Source organism: Saccoglossus kowalevskii, chromosome 4 (assembly GCF_978046115.1).
Source record: "Saccoglossus kowalevskii chromosome 4, keSacKowa6.1, whole genome shotgun sequence".
Classification (NCBI taxonomy): Eukaryota; Metazoa; Hemichordata; class Enteropneusta; family Harrimaniidae; genus Saccoglossus; species Saccoglossus kowalevskii.
The window spans coordinates 43,216,379-43,237,109 of record NC_140644.1 but is presented as its reverse complement, the minus strand read 5'-3'; the positions used below and the strand labels follow the sequence as shown (position 1 = coordinate 43,237,109).

The 20,731-nt window shown below is 33.7% G+C and overlaps 1 protein-coding gene across 1 annotated transcript in view; it reads left to right on the top strand.

Moving 5' to 3' along the window:
* The window catches only part of LOC100368844 (cilia- and flagella-associated protein 337-like), a 70,775-nt gene that overhangs the window by 31,315 nt on the left and 18,729 nt on the right, over positions 1–20,731 (top strand). The window contains exons 6-20 of the mRNA XM_085498154.1: positions 156–215; positions 879–967; positions 1,620–1,712; positions 1,868–1,960; positions 5,440–5,633; positions 5,903–6,161; positions 8,260–8,365; positions 10,619–10,770; positions 11,333–11,435; positions 11,649–11,835; positions 12,716–12,876; positions 15,881–16,043; positions 16,530–16,622; positions 17,498–17,556; positions 17,790–17,868. Of these exons, the coding sequence (XP_085354280.1) occupies positions 156–215; positions 879–967; positions 1,620–1,712; positions 1,868–1,960; positions 5,440–5,633; positions 5,903–6,161; positions 8,260–8,365; positions 10,619–10,770; positions 11,333–11,435; positions 11,649–11,835; positions 12,716–12,876; positions 15,881–16,043; positions 16,530–16,622; positions 17,498–17,556; positions 17,790–17,868 (1,891 nt within the window). The remainder of the gene's footprint in view (positions 1–155; positions 216–878; positions 968–1,619; positions 1,713–1,867; positions 1,961–5,439; positions 5,634–5,902; positions 6,162–8,259; positions 8,366–10,618; positions 10,771–11,332; positions 11,436–11,648; positions 11,836–12,715; positions 12,877–15,880; positions 16,044–16,529; positions 16,623–17,497; positions 17,557–17,789; positions 17,869–20,731) is intronic.

Here is a 20,731-nt window from a genome sequence, read left to right as displayed (position 1 = left end):
CCTTAAAAGTTCTCCATATTTAGTCAGAATGTCTAATTAAAACTTGTATTCTTACGAAATCAAAACTTTTTACAAAAAACAAAGTTTCAGAAAACATGCCCAGTGAGGGCAGAATGTGATATTTACTGATGCATGTGTTATTTCCCATTCTATAGGATGGCACAATATCATTTTGGAATAGCCAATTAGAACTGAAGAGGACACGAACTCTTATGGTAATTATGAAATCATTTTGATATCTTGTACTTCCAACCTTAAACAAATAATGACGTATAATTGTTCCCATTTCAATCATGCATATCATTTGTACAGTTTATTTATATTTCACCTTCATGCAGTTATCTGTCAGGGAATGTTTGCATATTTCTCCAAGTCAAGTCATAAAATCAGGTGACCCACCTATTAAATCAGGTGACCCACCTATTAAATCAGGTGACCCACCTATTGAATCAGGTGACCCACCTATTAAATCAGGTGACCCACCTATTGAATCAGGTGACCCGCCTATTGAATCAGGTGACCCGCCTATTGAATCAGGTGACCCGCCTATTGAATCAGGTGACCCGCCTATTGAATCAGGTGACCCGCCTATTGAATCAGGTGACCCACTTATTTGGTTTGGGGACGATTAGTATTGTACATTAATACACAAACTTGTTTCTATGGAAAATACAACAGTTTCCTCATGTCACAGGCTCTGGTGGCCATTTTGAAACAAAATTGGTCACAATATATACTAGTATACAGATGAGGTTCATAGTGTAATAATGCTAATAATGTTATGATTTTCAAAAAACCCTTCACAGAGATTAACTTGTTAAAAGTGTGTTAGCCATATTATCAAAATGCAATATACTCAAATCTTAGTATTTCTCTAGGCAGAGCAGAATGTGACACGACAGAAACCCAAATGGATAACAGACATGGTCCTAATGCAGCAATATAATAAAATCATTCTGGGAACAGGGTAAGTTTATTTATAACATTCTTGGAACAGGGTAAAAGTTTTTTAAGATCATTCTGAAAATTAATGAAATAATTCTTGGAACAGGGTAATTAGTTAAAAAAAATGCACAAATATAAGGATACACCTATATAATGAAAAAGGTATATATTTAGTATCATAAATTTATGTACATGCATAACACAAACTGCCATGCGATTATAATTTGCTTTTTCAATCTTTATTTCTATATTTAAATTTTTATTGTATTAGCTAAAATGATATGAAATAAATTAGCATATGATTGGATATTACATTGTGATTCACATGATACTTGCGTTACCAGTAGAACAGGTCCAAGGATCCGTGTGCCATGCCAATCTATACACAGAATGACATCAATGATTGAGTGTTCCATATGTCTGATTTGTTTGAATACATCAACCATTACAGTTGGGAATGTGAGCTAATTGATTCATTACAAGTGATGACTTAATTGCTCAATAACTTGTGGCATAGCAACCACTCATAGTACCTTGGCATTCAATTGTCTGTGTGTCTAGGGATGTGTGATAACACTTAAAAACTACCATTTTTAATTGTTTGACAGTGTCTGAATGGTCAGTATCAAAGCTTAATGTGGTTACTCTTAATAATGAAAAATCATCTGTTTCAGTGACCGCGAAATTCAGTTTTATGAATCTTCTACCTTTGAGCCATATTGTCAGGTGAGCGGATTGGAAACAGTGCCGCTGAAGTTAGCTTACAAGTAAGTCTGAACTATCAAACTATTGAACAATCAGTAAATCAAATTTAAATGTATCCATTGTTGACGCTGTCCAATTATACAAGCATCCAAGTTATATCTGGCTAAAAATGTTTGTTATTCAGTTGGTGATGACTTGTCTTATGTTTGTCTTACAGTCCTACTGGCTATGACGAATGTCTAATAATGTATGGTGATGTTGATGGCTGTATAAATATAATTGTAGTTTATGCCACTGGTGAAACACTAAGGTTTGTATTGTATTAGTAAGACATTAATGAAAAACACTAATTCACCATGATAATTTTTTTTTAAATAAACAATCATGAAATGGATTTTTTAAAGTCACTTCAAAATTGTATTTTACAAACCTTATAAAAACGCTTCTTACTCAGCTCAGTTGGGTAAATAAGTACATCAAAGCTCTTTATGTACAGTTAAAACATGAATTACCTGAGATGATCGTGTAATTCTATTTACCTTGTCTGTAATGTTGAAGTGTCACAGTTAGTCTACTACATTGTGTTTGATATGTGGTCCCATTGACTTTATGATAATGAAGGTATTGGGGAGATCATTTCTTGTAGGTACAATAACCTGTTTATGGGTGTAACAACCTGTTTGTGGGTGCAATAACTTGTTTATGGGTGTAACAACCTGTTTGTGGGTGCAATAACTTGTTTATGGGTGTAACAACCTGTTTGTGGGTGCAATAACTTGTTTATGGGTGTAACAACCTGTTTGTGGGTGCAATAACTTGTTTATGGGTGTAACAACCTGTTTGTGGGTGCAATAACTTGTTTATGAGTACAATAACTTGTTTATGGGTGCAACTACCTGTTTGTGGGTGCAATAACTTGTTTATGGGTAGAATAACTTGTTTGTGGGTGCAATAACTTGTTTATGGGTACAATAACTTGTTTATGGGTGTAACAACCTGTTTGTGGGTGCCATAACTTGTTTATGGGTACAATAACTTGTTTATGGGTGCAACTACCTGTTTGTGGGTGCAATAACTTGTTTATGGGTACAATAACTTGTTTATGGGTGCAACGACCTGTTTGTGGGTGCAATAATTTGTTCATTGGTACAATAACTTGTTTGTGGGTAGAATAACTTGTTTGTGGGTGCAGTAACTTGTTTAATGGTACAATAACTTGTTTATGGGTGTAACAACCTGTTTGTGGGTGCAACAACCTGTTTGTGGATAGAATAACTTGTTTGTGGGTGCAATAACTTGTTTATGGGTACAATAACTTGTTTATGGGTGCAACAACTTGTCTGTGGGTACAATAACTTTTTTATGAGTACAATAACTTGTTTATGGGTACAATAACTTGTTTATGGGTACAATAACTTGTTTATGGGTGCAACAATCTGTTTGTGGGTACAATAACTTGTTTGTGGGTGCAACAACCTGTTTGTGGGTACAATAACTTGTTTATGGGTGGAATAACTTGTTTGTGGGTGCAATAGTCGTGTTTAGGTAGAACAACTTGTGTGTGTGTGGGTGGGTGCAATAGCTTGTTTGTGTGTGCTACAGCCTGTTTGTGGGTGCAATAACTTGTTTGTGGGTGCAATAACTTGTTTGTGGGTACAATAACTTGTGTATGGGCGCAACAACCTGTTTGTGGGTGCAATAACTTGTTTATGGGTACAATAACTTGTTTATGAATACAATAACTTGTTTATGGGTGTAACAACCTGTTTGTGGGTGCAACAACTTGTTTATGGTACAATAACTTGTTTATGGGTGCAACAACCTATTTGTGGGTACAATAACTTGTTTATGGGTGCAACAACCTGTTTGTGGGTACAATAACTTGTTTATGGGTGCAACAACCTGTTTGTGGGTGCAATAACTTGTTTATGGGTGCAATAACTTGTTTATGGGTACAATAACTTGTTTATGGATACAATAATCTGTTTATGAATACAATAACTTGTTTATGGGTGTAACAACCTGTTTGTGGGTGCAACAACTTGTTTATGGTACAATAACTTGTTTATGGGTGCAACAACCTATTTGTGGGTACAATAACTTGTTTATGGGTGCAACAACCTGTTTGTGGGTGCAATAACTTGTTTATGGGTGCAATAACTTGTTTACGGGTACAATAACTTGTTTATGAATACAATAACTTCTTTATGGGTGTAACAACCTGTTTGTGGGTGCAACAACTTGTTTATGGTACAATAACTTGTTTATGGGTGCAACAATCTATTTGTGGGTACAATAACTTGTTTATGGGTGCAACAACTTGTTTGTGGGTACAATAACTTGTTTATGGGTGCAACAACCTATTTGTGGGTACAATAACTTGTTTATGGGTGCAACAACCTGTTTGTGGGTACAATAACTTGTTTATGGGTGCAAAAACCTGTTTGTGGGTACAATAACTTGTTTATGGGTGCAACTACCTGTTTGTGGGTGCAATAACTTGTTTATGGGTGCAATAACTTGTTTGTGGGTGCAATACTTGTTTTTAGGTAGAATAACTTGTGTGTGTGTGGGTGGGTGCAATAACTTGTTTGTGGGTACAATAACTTGTGTATGGGCGCAACAACCTGTTTGTGGGTGCAATAACTTGTTTATGGGTACAATAACTTGTTTATGGATACAATAACTTGTTTATGAATACAATAACTTGTTTATGGGTGTAACAACCTGTTTGTGGGTGCAACAACTTGTTTATGGTACAATAACTTGTTTATGGGTGCAACAACCTATTTGTGGGTACAATAACTTGTTTATGGGTGTAACAACCTGTTTGTGGGTGCAATAACTTGTTTATGGGTGTAACAACCTGTTTGTGGGTGCAATAACTTGTTTATGGGTGTAACAACCTGTTTGTTGGTGCAATAACTTGTTTATGGGTGTAACAACCTGTTTGTGGGAGCAATAACTTGTTTATGGGTGCAACTACCTGTTTGTGGGTGCAATAACTTGTTTATGGGTAGAATAACTTGTTTGTGGGTGCAATAACTTGTTTATGGGTACAATAACTTGTTTATGGGTGTAACAACCTGTTTGTGGGTGCCATAACTTGTTTATGGGTACAATAACTTGTTTATGGGTGCAACTACCTGTTTGTGGGTGCAATAACTTGTTTATGTGTACAATAACTTGTTTATGGGTACAACAACCTGTTTGTGGGTGCAATAATTTGTTCATTGGTACAATAACTTGTTTGTGGGTAGAATAACTTGTTTGTGGGTGCAGTAACTTGTTTAATGGTACAATAACTTGTTTATGGGTGTAACAACCTGTTTGTGGGTGCAACAACCTGTTTGTGGGTAGAATAACTTGTTTGTGGGTGCAATAACTTGTTTATGGGTACAATAACTTGTTTATGGGTGCAACAACTTGTCTGTGGGTACAATAACTTTTTTATGAGTACAATAACTTGTTTATGGGTACAATAACTTGTTTATGGGTACAATAACTTGTTTATGGGTGCAACAATCTGTTTGTGGGTACAATAACTTGTTTATGGATGCAACAACCTATTTGTGGGTACAATAACTTGTTTATGGGTGCAACAACTTGTTTGTGGGTACAATAACTTGTTTATGGGTGCAAAAACCTGTTTGTGGGTACAATAACTTGTTTATGGGTGGAATAACTTGTTTGTGGGTGCAATACTTGTTTTTAGGTAGAATAACTTTTGTGGGGGTGGGTGCAATAACTTGTTTTGGGGTGCAATAACTTGTTTGTTTGTAATTGCAGGACTTGGAAGAAGATGCCAAAAACTGATGGGATTGCAAGCGTAACTTTAGAAAAAGTTGCACATAATATGAATGGATTGACCAAGTTTATCCGATGGAAAGTACATGAGGATTGGGTTTTAGAATTACGATACTTTGAAGAAATCAGATCAATAATATCATGCTCTAATCACGAAAACACTGCCTTAGTCATAGGTAAGTTATTATCACTCCTAAAATTAATATAAATACTATCAACGTATCAAGAATTTTTCTTCACTTGTTTTATCAAAAACATAGTTTTTGACTTATTTTTGTGTGTAAAGACTTGTTTTATCGTAAACAAGTGAAACTATGTGGATATACCCATGCTGGGGATAATTCAAGATAATTAATGCATACTTTAAAACCAGGTTTTTGATTGGATGAATATCCCTCATTGGCTTACACTTATAACAATTGTCTGTTTTGTTGTCGGGTTGCAGGAAGTACCATGGGAAGCACACATGTTGACTCTCAGCTCAAAGAAATAAAGGAATCTTTAAATGAAAGAAATAATGAAAGAAAAGGAATAAAACTAAACCAGTCAAGTTATATCCAGACACGTAGACGTATGGAATCAGATCAGACTGTGTTTAAAGTGTATAAAGGAGTTAAGACATTTGATTACTCTAAAGATAAAAATATTATCGTGACTGGCGGTATGGATAGGATTGTACGTATATGGAATCCATATGTACCAAGGTTAGTTATAGTCTTTAAATTGTCAGTATCGTGTGCTATACGAGTCCTATGTGTGATATATACATGTAGTATTGTGTGCTATATGAGTCCTATGTGTGATGTATACATGTAATATTGTGTGCTATATGAGTCCTATGTGTGATGTATACATGTAGTATTGTGTGCTATATGAGTCCTATGTGTGATGTATACATGTAGTATTGTGTGCTATACGAGTCCTATGTGTGATGTATACATGTAGTATTGTGTGTTATACGAGTCCTATGTGTGATGTATACATGTAGTATTGTGTGCTATATGAGTCCTATGTGTGATATATACATGTAATATTGTGTGCTATATGAGTCCTATGTGTGATGTATACATGTAGTATTGTGTGCTATATGAGTCCTATGTGTGATGTATACATGTAATATTGTGTGCTATATAAGTCCTATGTGTGATGTATACATGTAGTATTGTGTGCTATATGAGTCCTATGTGTGATGTATACATGTAGTATTGTGTGCTATATGAGTCCTATGTGTGATGTATACATGTAGTATTGTGTGCTATAGGAGTCCTATGTGTGATGTATACATGTAGTATTGTGTGCTATATTTTATTTATTTTTTATTAGACGCATAAAATCCTTAGGAAAGGATGTAGTATTGTGTGCTATATGAGTCCTATGTGTGATGTATACATGTAGTATTGTGTGCTATACGAGTCCTATGTGTGATGTATACATGTAGTATTGTGTGCTATATCGAGTCCTATGTGTGATGTATACATGTAGTATTGTGTGCTATATCGAGTCCTATGTGTGATGTATACATGTAGTATTGTGTGCTATATGAGTCCTATGTGTGATGTATACATGTAGTATTGTGTGCTATAGGAGTCCTATGTGTGATGTATACATGTAGTAGTGTGTGCTATATGAGTCTTATGTGTGATATATACATGTAATATTGTGTGCTATACGAGTCCTATGTGTGATATATACATGTAGTATTGTGTGCTATATGAGTCCTATGTGTGATGTATACATGTAGTATTGTGTGCTATATGAGTCCTATGTGTGATGTATACAATCATGTAGTATTGTGTGCTATACGAGTCCTATGTGTGATGTATACATGTAGTATTGTGTGCTATATGAGTCCTATGTGTGATGTATACATGTAGTATTGTGTGCTATACAAGTCCTATGTGTGATATATACATGTAGCATTGTGTGCTATATGAGTCCTATGTGTGATGTATACATGTAGTATTGTGTGCTATATGAGTCCTATGTGTGATGTATACATGTAGTATTGTGTGCTATGAGATGCATGAGTCCTATTATATGAGTTGATTAGCATCAGTGGTGAGAAGTTCTATATCATTCATTGCTATGGAAACCGATCTGCCCTTCATAACCGCTAAGTTAGACCCACTCCACAAAACATTTATGATCCGTACATGGACCAAAGAACGATAAAATGTCAACTCATGAATTATTGATGAGTGTACACTGACTACGGTCATAATTATAGCTGTGTTGCTAGGTATTTTGAACTATTATCATTTCCTGATGTACAACAGAGGAAGTCAGCACAGGAAATTGCTAAAAAATCTCTGTTTTGACAGGTGTCACTTGCGTTTATAGCACCATACCATTGTGTGCTTGGCTTTCATGATGGTAGGACAGTAGTCTGCCTTTCACACTGTGGAATTTTGTTTTTGTCTGTTATGCAGTCATTTCAACTGGACCTGTAGTGTTTTGTACTGAGTTGGTGTATGTTTGAGTTTTTGTAATTGTCTTGAATACTACAGGCAGTTGTAGTGAAACACTCCTGGGTATAGTTATTTTGTACATTTTTAGTACAATTAATAGTCACCCAAGGCGTTTGCATATAGTAGGTGTTAAGAAGATTGAATTTATAATAGTGTGATTAGCCAGGATTGGTCTCTCATTTTATGGCAGTGTAATAATTGTATTTGTACAATTGAGTATTAATTATACTTTACATTGAGAGTAACACTTATTTAGTCATCACACTAAGTGTTTACACCTCCACGTTTCATTACCTTCTCAAGTCGTTAAATTATTGCTGTGATTTTTTCACAGTAAACCGACTGGAATGCTACGTGGTCATAATGCACCTATATTCTATCTGTCTATTGCCTCAGATGAAAACAGAATTTACAGCATATCAACCGACAAGACAGTTAGGGTAAGGTATATTTTAATATTCTACAATAGTAAGAAACAAAGGTTTGTAACAATTTGATTGTAATTGTTGCCTTGATGCAAACATAATATCAATACCGCTTTGATCAATGTCACATGTTGTCTCTGGTATTAGCATGCAAACATAATATCAATACCGCTTTGATCAATGCCACATGTTGTCTCTGGTATTAGCATGCAAACATAATATCAATACCGCTTTGATCAATGCCACATGTTGTCTCTGGTATTAGCAGCAAACATAATATCAATACCGCTTTGATCAATGCCACATGTTGTCTCCGGTATTAGCATGCAAACATAATATCAATACCGCTTTGATCAATGCCACATGTTGTCTCCGGTATTAGCAGCAAACATAATATCAATACCGCTTTGATCAATGCCACATGTTGTCTCCGGTATTAGCATGCAAACATAATATCAATACCGCTTTGATCAATGCCACATGTTGTCTCCGGTATTAGCATGCAAACATAATATCAATACCGCTTTGATCAATGCCACATGTTGTCTCTGGTATTAGCAGCAAACATAATATCAATACCGCTTTGATCAATGCCACATGTTGTCTCCGGTATTAGCATGCAAACATAATATCAATACCGCTTTGATCAATGCCACATGTTGTCTCCGGTATTAGCATGCAAACATAATATCAATACCGCTTTGATCAATGCCACATGTTGTCTCCGGTATTAGCAGCAAACATAATATCAATACCGCTTTGATCAATGCCACATGTTGTCTCCGGTATTAGCATGCAAACATAATATCAATACCGCTTTGATCAATGCCACATGTTGTCTCTGGTATTAGCAGCAAACATAATATCAATACCGCTTTGATCAATGCCACATGTTGTCTCCGGTATTAGCAGCAAACATAATATCAATACCGCTTTGATCAATGTCACATGTTGTCTCTGGTATTAGCATGCAAACATAATATCCATACCGCTTTGATCAATGCCACATGTTGTCTCCGGCATTAGCATGCAAACATAATATCAATACCGCTTTGATCAATGCCACATGTTGTCTCTGGTATTAGCAGCAAACATAATATCAATACCGCTTTGATCAATGCCACATGTTGTCTCCGGTATTAGCAGCAAACATAATATCAATACCGCTTTGATCAATGCACATGTTGTCTCCGGTATTAGCAGCAAACATAATATCAATACCGCTTTGATCAATGTCACATGTTGTCTCTGGTATTAGCATGCAAACATAATATCCATACCGCTTTGATCAATGCCACATGTTGTCTCCGGTATTAGCAGCAAACATAATATCAATACCGCTTTGATCAATGCCACATGTTGTCTCTGGTATTAGCATGCAAACATAATATCAATACCGCTTTGATCAATGCCACATGTTGTCTCCGGTATTAGCAGCAAACATAATATCAATACCGCTTTGATCAATGCCACATGTTGTCTCCGGTATTAGCATGCAAACATAATATCAATACCGATTTGATCAATGCCACATGTTGTCTCTGGTATTAGCAGCAAATAACTTCTTTAAATTATGTGCAACTGTATCATTACAAAACTCCTCGTATGAGAAAGTGGACGAGTAAGAAAAGTAGAGGGCAAAGACCAAATTACTTGTAACAGTGTACAGTGTGCATACTTTTTGGACTAGCACTAACTTAACTGTTGTACCGGTGGTACATTTTTGTTTGTCAATAATTATCACATGAAATATACTACAGCATGATCAACTAAAGTTTGCAGAAAAGTGATGTTATTTTTGAACACCGAGTTGTACTTTATGTGCTGTAAAAAAAAAAAAAAGGTTTGAAATCTAATGTGTGGATCGAATATCGCCAAAAAAAACTGTGAAAAACCTAATAGTATGCCTTGGGCGACACGTTGATTTGCATCTCAACAATTACTGTTTAACTGTATTGTAGTTAAGTTTCTTTATATTTAAATTGAAATCTTGCAGCCCATTCCAGCTTTTCTGTCCATGCACAATGGGTATTCACTATGGCCTAAATTTATTATGACCTTAGAATCTTCTCATTTACTGCTAAAATCCTTCTCTTCTGTTTAAGCAGATGTTTTTTTGTTTTTGTTTTGTTATTGATGATGATGGTTCTTGGCAAAAACAGAAAAACAAAATGTTTGGGGGGAGGAGGGTGTCATTTAAATTAATATTGCGCATTTTTCTCACCAACTATAATATTGGTGAATAACTGGAAGTATTTATCATTGTAGGTGTGGGATATTAAAGACCAAACTTGTATGTTAACAATCCGACCTAAATCACATAAAATACGAGGTGACATCCAGGCCTGTCATTACAATAGAGTATCACGAAGTCTTGCAATTGCCACAGATTTAATGGCTCTATTGTCACAAAGAGTCAAGTAAGTACAATCTATCCATGTTTAGGCTATTCATGCTTGATATCTTGATACAGTTCTCCGGTTAGATGTGCAAGTATTTCACAACATCAATTTTCATTCCATGGTTATAATTATGTATATAAAAACTATAAATATATTCAGGACAAGACTGATTTAGTTTTACTATGTTTTTCCATTCTTTTTAAGAATATTTTTGCCCCCAAATTGCAAGCGCTAACTGTATACCATCTTTTTATCACAAACATTTATTTCATGGTTGCGGTATAGTTGCATTCCATGTTTTGGACTACATGGCTAGGTTATATGTGACCATCTTCCTATCAAAATGAAATTATTACAATTTATTTATCAAGCACCTGTGTGACAAAGTTTTTCAATGTTGCATCCTTTTTTTCAAAAGTAGTCAACAGGTTGTTTTTGACACTTGGTATAACACTGGTAAAGAGTGACTATATAGTCACCTGATATGAAATATTGTACAGTATAAAACAGTTGATATAGCCTTCTGTTTGTTTATGCAATTTTACATTTTAATAATGTATGTTTATTTGTTTATTTATAGACCCCAGCAACATGCAGATATTGTAATAACTCATAAAGAACCAGTGCAGTGCTGTAAATACAATCCTAGTTTCAAACAAGTCGTCACATGTTCCGAAGGATCAGTAAGTCAATATTTTTGCACCAATCATGACATGTACAACACATGCAAAATACTTTTTACATAAAATTTAAAAATTTTGGCACTGAAATTAAACTTGATTTGAAAATCAAAACTTTACTGACAATTTGTTTTTAGCCTTTCTGAGTCATCGTTAGATTACCAATAGTGATCCATATTACTGTCTTATTGTCATTTTATTTTGACCTTTGTGCAGGCGGTGAAGTTATGGGAGTTTGAGACTGGTAAACCAGTATTTGAATTCTCTCAAGCACATGGTGATAGTGCTATCACTGCAATGATTTTTGACAACACTGGAAGAAGACTAATCACTGGAGGAAGAGATGGAAAACTAAAAATATGGAATTATAATAATGGACACTGCCTTAAAACACTAGAAAAAGGTATTAATTGACCCAAGATTTATTTCTTATTGAAATTCATAGTAATAGCACCTCCTTTCTAGTAGCAATATCTCTATTTGGTTACTATCAAGTACCACTTTGCAATTTTTTGTCATCTTCTTCAAAAATAGCTTTATCAAGATATTGATCAAATTTATCAATATTTGATCAATCTAAAAGAAATTTTATAATCTTCAGTTAAGTCTTTGTTAATTATTGAATAGATAGAATTATTATGCAGATTTATTTTGTGACTAGTGCAAAAAAGTATTTTGAAATATAGTCTTGATGTTATTGAGCTTCAGAGTCTTTTTGAAAACGGGGATTAATGGCTGATTTTGTTTTAATTAATGCTGTTCTAGAGCAATATCTCTCAATGTGGACAAGTACTCGTTTGATGATCAGATACAAATGTCAATCATTTTAATGTTAAACAATCATCATAATCATATTCCTGACTATATTGCTATAAAAATAATTATCGCATATATCTTAAATTCGATAACTGACAGGGACTGTGCCGTGCAGGGCTTGTCAAATGTACTTTATTCCCATAACTGAGTAATAATAATAATAATAATAATAATAATAACTTTATTGCATCCTTAGAAATACAATGTTTCTATCAGTTAATAGCGATAAAGATTAGTTGTGATAACTACAAAAAGAAAGTTAGTTGTTAAAAAGATAAAGCAAGTGTTACATATCAAATGGCATTTTCATTTCTTGATTGAAATGCATTATGAATATAGTTGCCAATCTTTTTTTATTATGTATTGAGTATGTATTGAAGTTGATTTCTTGATAGAAAATAAGTTAATTTTGGAATATAAATTTTTACAATTTGCATATTATGATATATTCTTAATTTTTATTGCAGAAAATAGTAATGAAGAAGTTACAAGTGTGACTTATGTTGAGATGAATCGTAATCGATACATTGTATCAGTTGGTTGGGACAGAAGAATTAACATATTTACTGACACCAGTGAAGACTTCCATCATGTACAGAAACCATTAGCAAAATGGACAGATGATTTGGTAAATATGCCTTAATTGCCGTATTTGTCTTCAGTTAAGCACCACCTATAAAAAAAATCATGCCGTTTTCTTATCAAAATCAAAGCCAAAACATCGAACTACAACATCGGCAAATCTCTTCCGTGTTGTGTTCATTACATATAAATGAGTATGATAATCATCCAGCATTTTGATTGGTTAATTATTGACTTGACCTATCAGGTCAAAGAACATCGTTTTAGGTCAGGAAAAAAGATGGCAGATATCGTATCACATCAAGTGTGTACGTGCGACTGGAAACTAACAATAACATAACAATTCAACAAATTTATTTTTTGTATGTTACTATAATCACTACTCTAATCGTAATGACTAAATTTCGCTACCATGATCATTTGCTACTAAGCAATGCATTTGTGATTGTTTATTTTTTCTTTGATCTACAGCAAGCTGTGAATGATACTTTTTGTATAACTTTCTAGACTCTCTGGAAACGCGCATAAATAATTAGTATTTAAAATATAAAGGCTACAGTGTCAGACTGTAATGTAAAATATTACCAATAAGTTGATACAATGTATCACCAGAATGGAGCATTGATATGAAACAAAGTAGCTCAAATTTAACCACAAATGAAATGAAAGTGTAACAAACAATTAACTTAGGGAAGAGTAGGAAGTCAAAAGTGGTTGGAGTGCACTGCAACAAGACAATAATAACTAGGTTGCTATAGTACCATAATTACTTTGAAATTTATCTTCTAAATGTTTTTTAATTGTATGTGTGACCACTTTGAGGTGGCAACAGAATAAAAAAGTTAAAAGTTGAGCTATGATTCAGACATTTTCTAAGCAGTCTATTATAACAACCTATACATATTCTGAAAGCTCAGATTTAGCTCAGATTGACTACTGATTATTAAAAAAATGATTTTTAACATTTTCAGTCATATGAATGACATGCGAATTGCACAGGACAGTTTGTGTTACCCTAAGCTAGACGATCACATCTCAGTTTCTTTTTATCTGCTTTTGTTTTCAAGCTATGAAAAAACAACTACAGACATGCAACCAACAATTCGTTGTGCCAATCAAATAATGGTTAATAAAGTCACAGTTTCATGCTAGCAAAGGGTATCACTATTAATAATTAGCATATTGAAAAAATGTTAATTGACCTGTTATTAAATTTAATCTTTTTTTTCGTCTAAAATCTTGAAAGCCTTTAAGTAGAACACTGTATTCATATGAAAATATCTGCTTACAACTTGTTTCAATCTGTGTTGAAAACGTGCGCAAAATAGTCATTTTGGCGCACGTTTTCGACACTGCTTATCAGCCACCTCAAGTGCCAAATCCATGAAATAAACAGCCAATGTCAATAGAGTAGCCTAGGTGTTAAAAATGGATTAAGTACTGGCAAACCAACTTCTCTAAACGCATGCTTTTTAGTTGATTTAGTCATCTTTTTTGAACTCAGAAGCCCTCAAATAATAATATTACATGTGCGAATGAAACAAATCCATCGAGATTTCACGTTTTTCCCGTAAAAGTGATGCTGGCTGTTCCCTCTCTGGACTCCCTCCCCGTGTATACTAGTACTACCAACTCCTACCATGGTCTAATTTGGTGACTCATGTCAAGCTATAAATGGGCATCAGTACTCATTTCGGCCAATCTCTCGCTTTTATCGCATTTTAATCAACCACATATCGCTTAATTTCCTACCGGAAAACGACCATATTTTTATCCCTTTCTTTTCTCACTCGCTTATTAAAAACACTGGCCACTTGTCCAAACTCTGATCACTGGCACACGAGTTGTCGAAATGGTTGTTTTAGTGCTAAAGTTTGAGGATTCAACGAGTATTAACTATTATTTAATTTCGAACGACACTTCTAATCCATCCATCCAATCGGTTGCAAAAGCGAGTGAAGAAAATGATCGAAAAGCAGAAGCGAGCAGGGGGTTGGTTGAAATTAGTGTTGTACATTCAGGTCCTTTGTAAAAATACGATCGGCCAAGATATCATTCTGAAGCACGCCAGAGACATAAAAAATGCAGTTTTGAATATTGACACCGTTCGTATTTTTTAAATAAGCCAAAACAAAAAAAATTGTATGCTGCTTAAGTGATGATCGATCGAAACAGACTCAATTTGCAAGTTTTAACGGCTAGTTCTGTTGAAGATATAAAACTTTATTTTCGGAGTTATTACCGAAGACAATGTACGACAGCCAAAAAAACAACAACATTTGGTTCAATATGTGAAATTGATTAGCATTCATGTAGGTCCAATCAGTACTGTTGTATCGTCTATTTTGTCAACCGAACGTTACTACCTGGACTTGCTCGTCGATTATTATTGAAAATGTCATTTCTTGCTCCCTGGTCAATGAATCCAGAATCAATTGGGTATAAGTATGTTATTTTAGAATGATTTTCATTTGGTTTCACATGATAGTTAATCTGATTCATCATATAGCATTACAAACAGGAAGTCCTCGGCATGGGTCAGAGTACTAGTATACCCCAGACCACTCGTTTTGATGAATGGTCTGGGTGTGGCTTGTGGGTAAGAATAGAAAATGGATTTTTAAGAGGTTGTGATTATTTGGATTTTTGAGAACTGATTTTTACTATTGAATTGAAATTATCACGTCTAGGGGTGAATTGTTAATAGGTGAAGTGACACGCAACACGCAACAACAACGGATTCTTTTTCAACACAGATCTCAACTCAAGAGTTTGGACGTAACCCCAGAGTTAAACAGGGCCCAAATTGACAGGGAGTAAAACACATAATTGGAAGAGCTGTCCATGCATTGACCAATCACACAAGAGCGCACAGACACCAACAAAATATTTGTTGTTGTACCTAACAAAGGGGTTTGGCACTAAAAGCAATGGAACGTTTATAGGCTTAACGTTGGATTTAGATCGTGTTATAATCCAAATCCCCTAGAAAGAGTTGTAAGCACAAATTTTCATATGTTCATGCATTGTTATCTGTTATCTATTAATAGCAAAATGGTCACAAAGAAGACATTTTATCTGTAGCATCATGTGAGCCAAATCTACTGGCTACGTCAAGTTATGACGGTGAAGTTATCGTATGGAATATGATATCAGGTCATATATATTGTCACTTGCTTTCAAGACAACCTGTGGATTATAATCACACATCATGTAAGCTTTCTTTTCCTTGTTTTAAGCACAGTACATCTAAATCTCATTATTAGGTCAAAACAAAAATTGTTTTGTTGCCCCCAGCAACCAACCGTAAAATATGAAATATCGGGTCTCTTTTTTTTTTCTTTCTTTTTTTAATAGGCCCGAATATTAAAAAATGACCATTTTAAACAGTAAAAAAGTGTATATCTTCTTCTGACTTATTTTTACATTTTGAGATTCTTGTAGACAACCTTTGGATCTTTTATATTAATCAGTTATGAAATAACTTTTGAATTTATATGAATACCTTTAATTATTTCCTTTTTTTTCTGATGTGTATCCAATTCTAGAATTTTGATACAGTGCCCTCAATGGCAAGACCAAAATGTTGGGTATCTTCTCAGGATACTGCCCTCAATGGTGGAAGTGAATCATTATATTATGCTTCTTTAGGTCAATACTTCTCTTAGTAATATTGTTTTTAATTTGTTTATTTTTTAGTGGATGGTGATAATAGTATTTGTAAATTAATATTTCTTGAACCCAGGGTCAATAATAAGCAATGTGCACAATTAGTAGCGAGTGGACCACGTGGTGAGTATTACTGTCAATTGTTTATCCAACATTATTGTTCCTCTTTGTCTAAAAAACTGTATTTTTGTTATATACCGGTACTCTAAATGACATAATTATAAGTTATTGCATCACAGATGCATATGCATATAGATGAACTTCCAGCAGATTTCATTATTTCTTTTAGAAATAGATGCCAAACTAGATGTGTGCACTGAAAAGTATACACAGATGCTGTCGGTTCATGGAACACTTATCGAGAAACTGTAATATTGCGTATGCTCAATTTAAATACCGATAGCACTGCAATTTATTTGATCATGACTGTTTATGACATAACTTGTATGATTTTGAAAAATGTTGAATTGATCTGAAGCAAATAACTCCTCATGTTGATTTACAGTTCGGATATACCTGTGCAAGTAATTGAATGTCAGGGAAACAAAGTTATACAATACTGTTCCAAATGTGATACGGTTTGCGCTATTCAGATTTTAACCATTTCAGATTACCGTATTTTATGTTTGATTGCTTGTTGAATGTCAGCTAGAGTATGCCAAGTTGTTAATCTCCGTAGTGATATAACGAACAAATAATTCAGGTCACACAGTGGAAATACTTTCTGTATTTGATGAGGAGTCCAATAATTGATTCATATTTTCACATGTGTATGATACTGGGGGTAGTTGTATGCGTATATTATATGGTAATTTTATATGGTTTTTAACTGTCTTCTGAATTGATTGCGCTGCAGATTCAGATTCACCCGCACTGATTTGGTTGATGATAAATTATATTAAAATGTGTTATGTTACCGTAGTTGATAATACTAATAAATCTATTATTATAATAATCTTCCCAGAATGCAACTAAACCCTATGTTATGTTAATTTCAGGTTGTATTCACTTTTGGAATATCTATCATGGTGGTACACTTTATTCTCAGTTTCATAGTGTAAGTTATTTGTGCTCTATGGATAACCTAAGTACTCTTGTTTTCACATTACCCTAACTGATTGCTGAAAGTTGTCTGATTATAGATGTACTTTCTGTATTAGTACATTTTTGCAAGACCAAAAAAATTTATCAAAAACAGCAAAAACAAAAGAGGGAAAAAAGGCAATTCATTTTGAATTTACAACAAATCTGTAAATATTTGCTTTTTAATGTTGATTTATTTATTTATAGTGTCGTGATGGTAAAGCCTCAGTAAGTGCAATGGCTGTCAATAAAGACTGTACAATGCTGTTTATGGCGGATACTATTGGTATGTTAATTATCTTAAATCAACTAATCAATGTACAATAAATAGCATATTTAAAGTAGGCATTATAAATTGAAAGCATCCAATCAGAATATACTAGAAATTGAAAGCATCCAATCAGAATATGCTAGAAATTGAAAGCATCCAATCAGATATGCTAGAAATTGAAAGAATCAATTAGAATATGCTAGAAATTGAAAGCATCCAATCAGAATATACTAGAAATTGAAAGCATCAATTAGAATATGCTAGAAATTGAAAGCATCAATTAGAATATGCTAGAAATTGAAAGCATCAATTAGAATATGCTAGAAATTGAAAGCAGCCAATCAGAATATACTAGAAATTGAAAGCATCCAATCAGATATGCTAGAAATTTAAAGCATCCAATCAGAATATACTAGAAATTGAAAGAATCAATTAGAATATGCTAGAAATTCAAAACAGAATAACAGAATATTATAGAAATTGAAAGCATCCAATAAGAATATGCTAGAAATTGAAAGCATCCAATCAGATATGCTAGAAATTGAAAGCATCCAATCAGAATATGCTAGAAATTCAAAACAGAATAACAGAATATTATAGAAATTGAAAGCATCCAATAAGAATATGCTAGAAATTGAAAGCATCCAATCAGAATATGCTAGAAATTGAAAGCATCTAATCAGAATATGCTAGAAATTGAAAGCATCCAATCAGAATATGTTAGAAATTCAAAACAGAATAACAGAATATTATAGAAAGTGAATGCATCCAGTCAGAATATGCTAGAAATTGAAAGCACCCAATCAGAATATACTTGAAATTGAAAGCAGCCAATCAGAAAATATACTAGAAATTGAAAGCATCCAATCAGAATATGCTAGAAATTGAAAGCAGCCAATCAGAATATACTAGAAATTGAAAGCATCCAATCAGAATATGCTAGAAATTGAAAGCATCCAATCAGAATATGCTAGAAATTCAAAACAGAATAACAGAATATTATAGAAATTGAAAACATCCAATCGAAACATATTAGAAATTGAAAGCAGCCAATCAGAATATACTAGAAATTGAAAGCATCAATTAGAATATGCTAGAAATTGAAAGCATCCAATCAGAATATACTTGAAATTGAAAGCAGCCAATCAGAATATACTAGAAATTGAAAGCATCCAATCAGAATATGCTAGAAATTGAAGGCATCCAATCAGAATATGCTAGAAATTGAAAGCATCCAATCAGAATATGCTAGAAATTGAAAGCAGCCAATCAGAATATATTAGAAATTGAAAGCATCCAATCAGAATATGCTAGAAATTGAAAGCATCCAATCAGAATATGCTAGAAATTGAAAGCATCCAATCAGAATATGCTAGAAATTGAAAGCATCCAATCAGAATATGCTAGAAATTGAAAGCAGTCAATCAGAATATACTAGAAATTGAAAGCATCCAATCAGAATATGCTAGAAATTGAAAGCATCCAATCAGAATATGTTAGAAATTCAAAACAGAATAACAGAATATTATAGAAAGTGAATGCATCCAGTCAGAATATGCTAGAAATTGAAAGCATCCAATCAGAATATGCTAGAAATTGAAAGCATCCAATCAGAATATGCTAGAAATTGAAAGCAGCCAATCAGAATATGCTAGAAATTGAAAGCAGCCAATCAGAATATGCTAGAAATTGAAAGCATCCAGTCAGAATATGCTAGAAATTGAAAGCATCCAATCAGAATATGCTAGAAATTGAAAGCAGCCAATCAGAATATGCTAGAAATTGAAAGCAGCCAATCAGAATATACTAGAAATTGAAAGCATCCAATCAGAATATGCTAGAAATTGAAAGCATCCAATCAGAATATGTTAGAAATTCAAAACAGAATAACAGATTATTATAGAAAGTGAATGCATCCAGTCAGAATATGCTAGAAATTGAAAGCACCCAATCAGAATATACTTCAAAGCAGCCAATCAGAATATACTAGAAATTGAAAGCATCCAATCAGAATATGCTAGAAATTGAAAGCATCCAATCAGAATATGCTAGAAATTCAAAACAGAATAACAGAATATTATAGAAATTGAAAGCATCCAATCGAAACATATTAGAGATTGAAAGCAGCCAATCAGAATATACTAGAAATTGAAAGCATCCAATCAGAATATGCTAGAAACTGAAAGCATCCAAACAGAATATGCTAGAAACTGAAAGCATCCAAACAGAATATGCTAGAAATTGAAAGCAGCCAATCAGGATATGCTAGAAATTGAAAGCATCCAATCAGAATATGCTAGAAATTGAAAGCATCCAATCAGAATATGCTAGAAATTGAAAGCATCTAATCAGAATATGCTAGAAATTGAAAGCATCCAATCAGAATATGCTAGAAATTCAAAACAGAATAACAGAATATTATAGAAATTGAAAGCATCCAATCGAAACATATTAGAAATTGAAAGCAGCCAATCAGAATATACTAGAAATTGAAAGCATCCAATCAGAATATGCTAGAAACTGAAAGCATCCAAACAGAATATGCTAGAAACTGAAAGCATCCAAACAGAATATGCTAGAAATTGAAAGCAGCCAATCAGGATATGCTAGAAATTGAAAGCATCCAATCAGAATATGCTAGAAATTGAAAGCATCCAATCAGAATATGCTAGAAATTGAAAGCATCTAATCAGAATATGCTAGAAATTGAAAGCATCCAATCAGAATATGTTAGAAATTCAAAACAGAATAACAGAATATTATAGAAAGTGAATGCATCCAGTCAGAATATGCTAGAGATTGAAAGCATCCAATCAGAATATGCTAGAAATTGAAAGCATCCAAACAGAATATGCTAGAAATTGAAAGCAGCCAATCA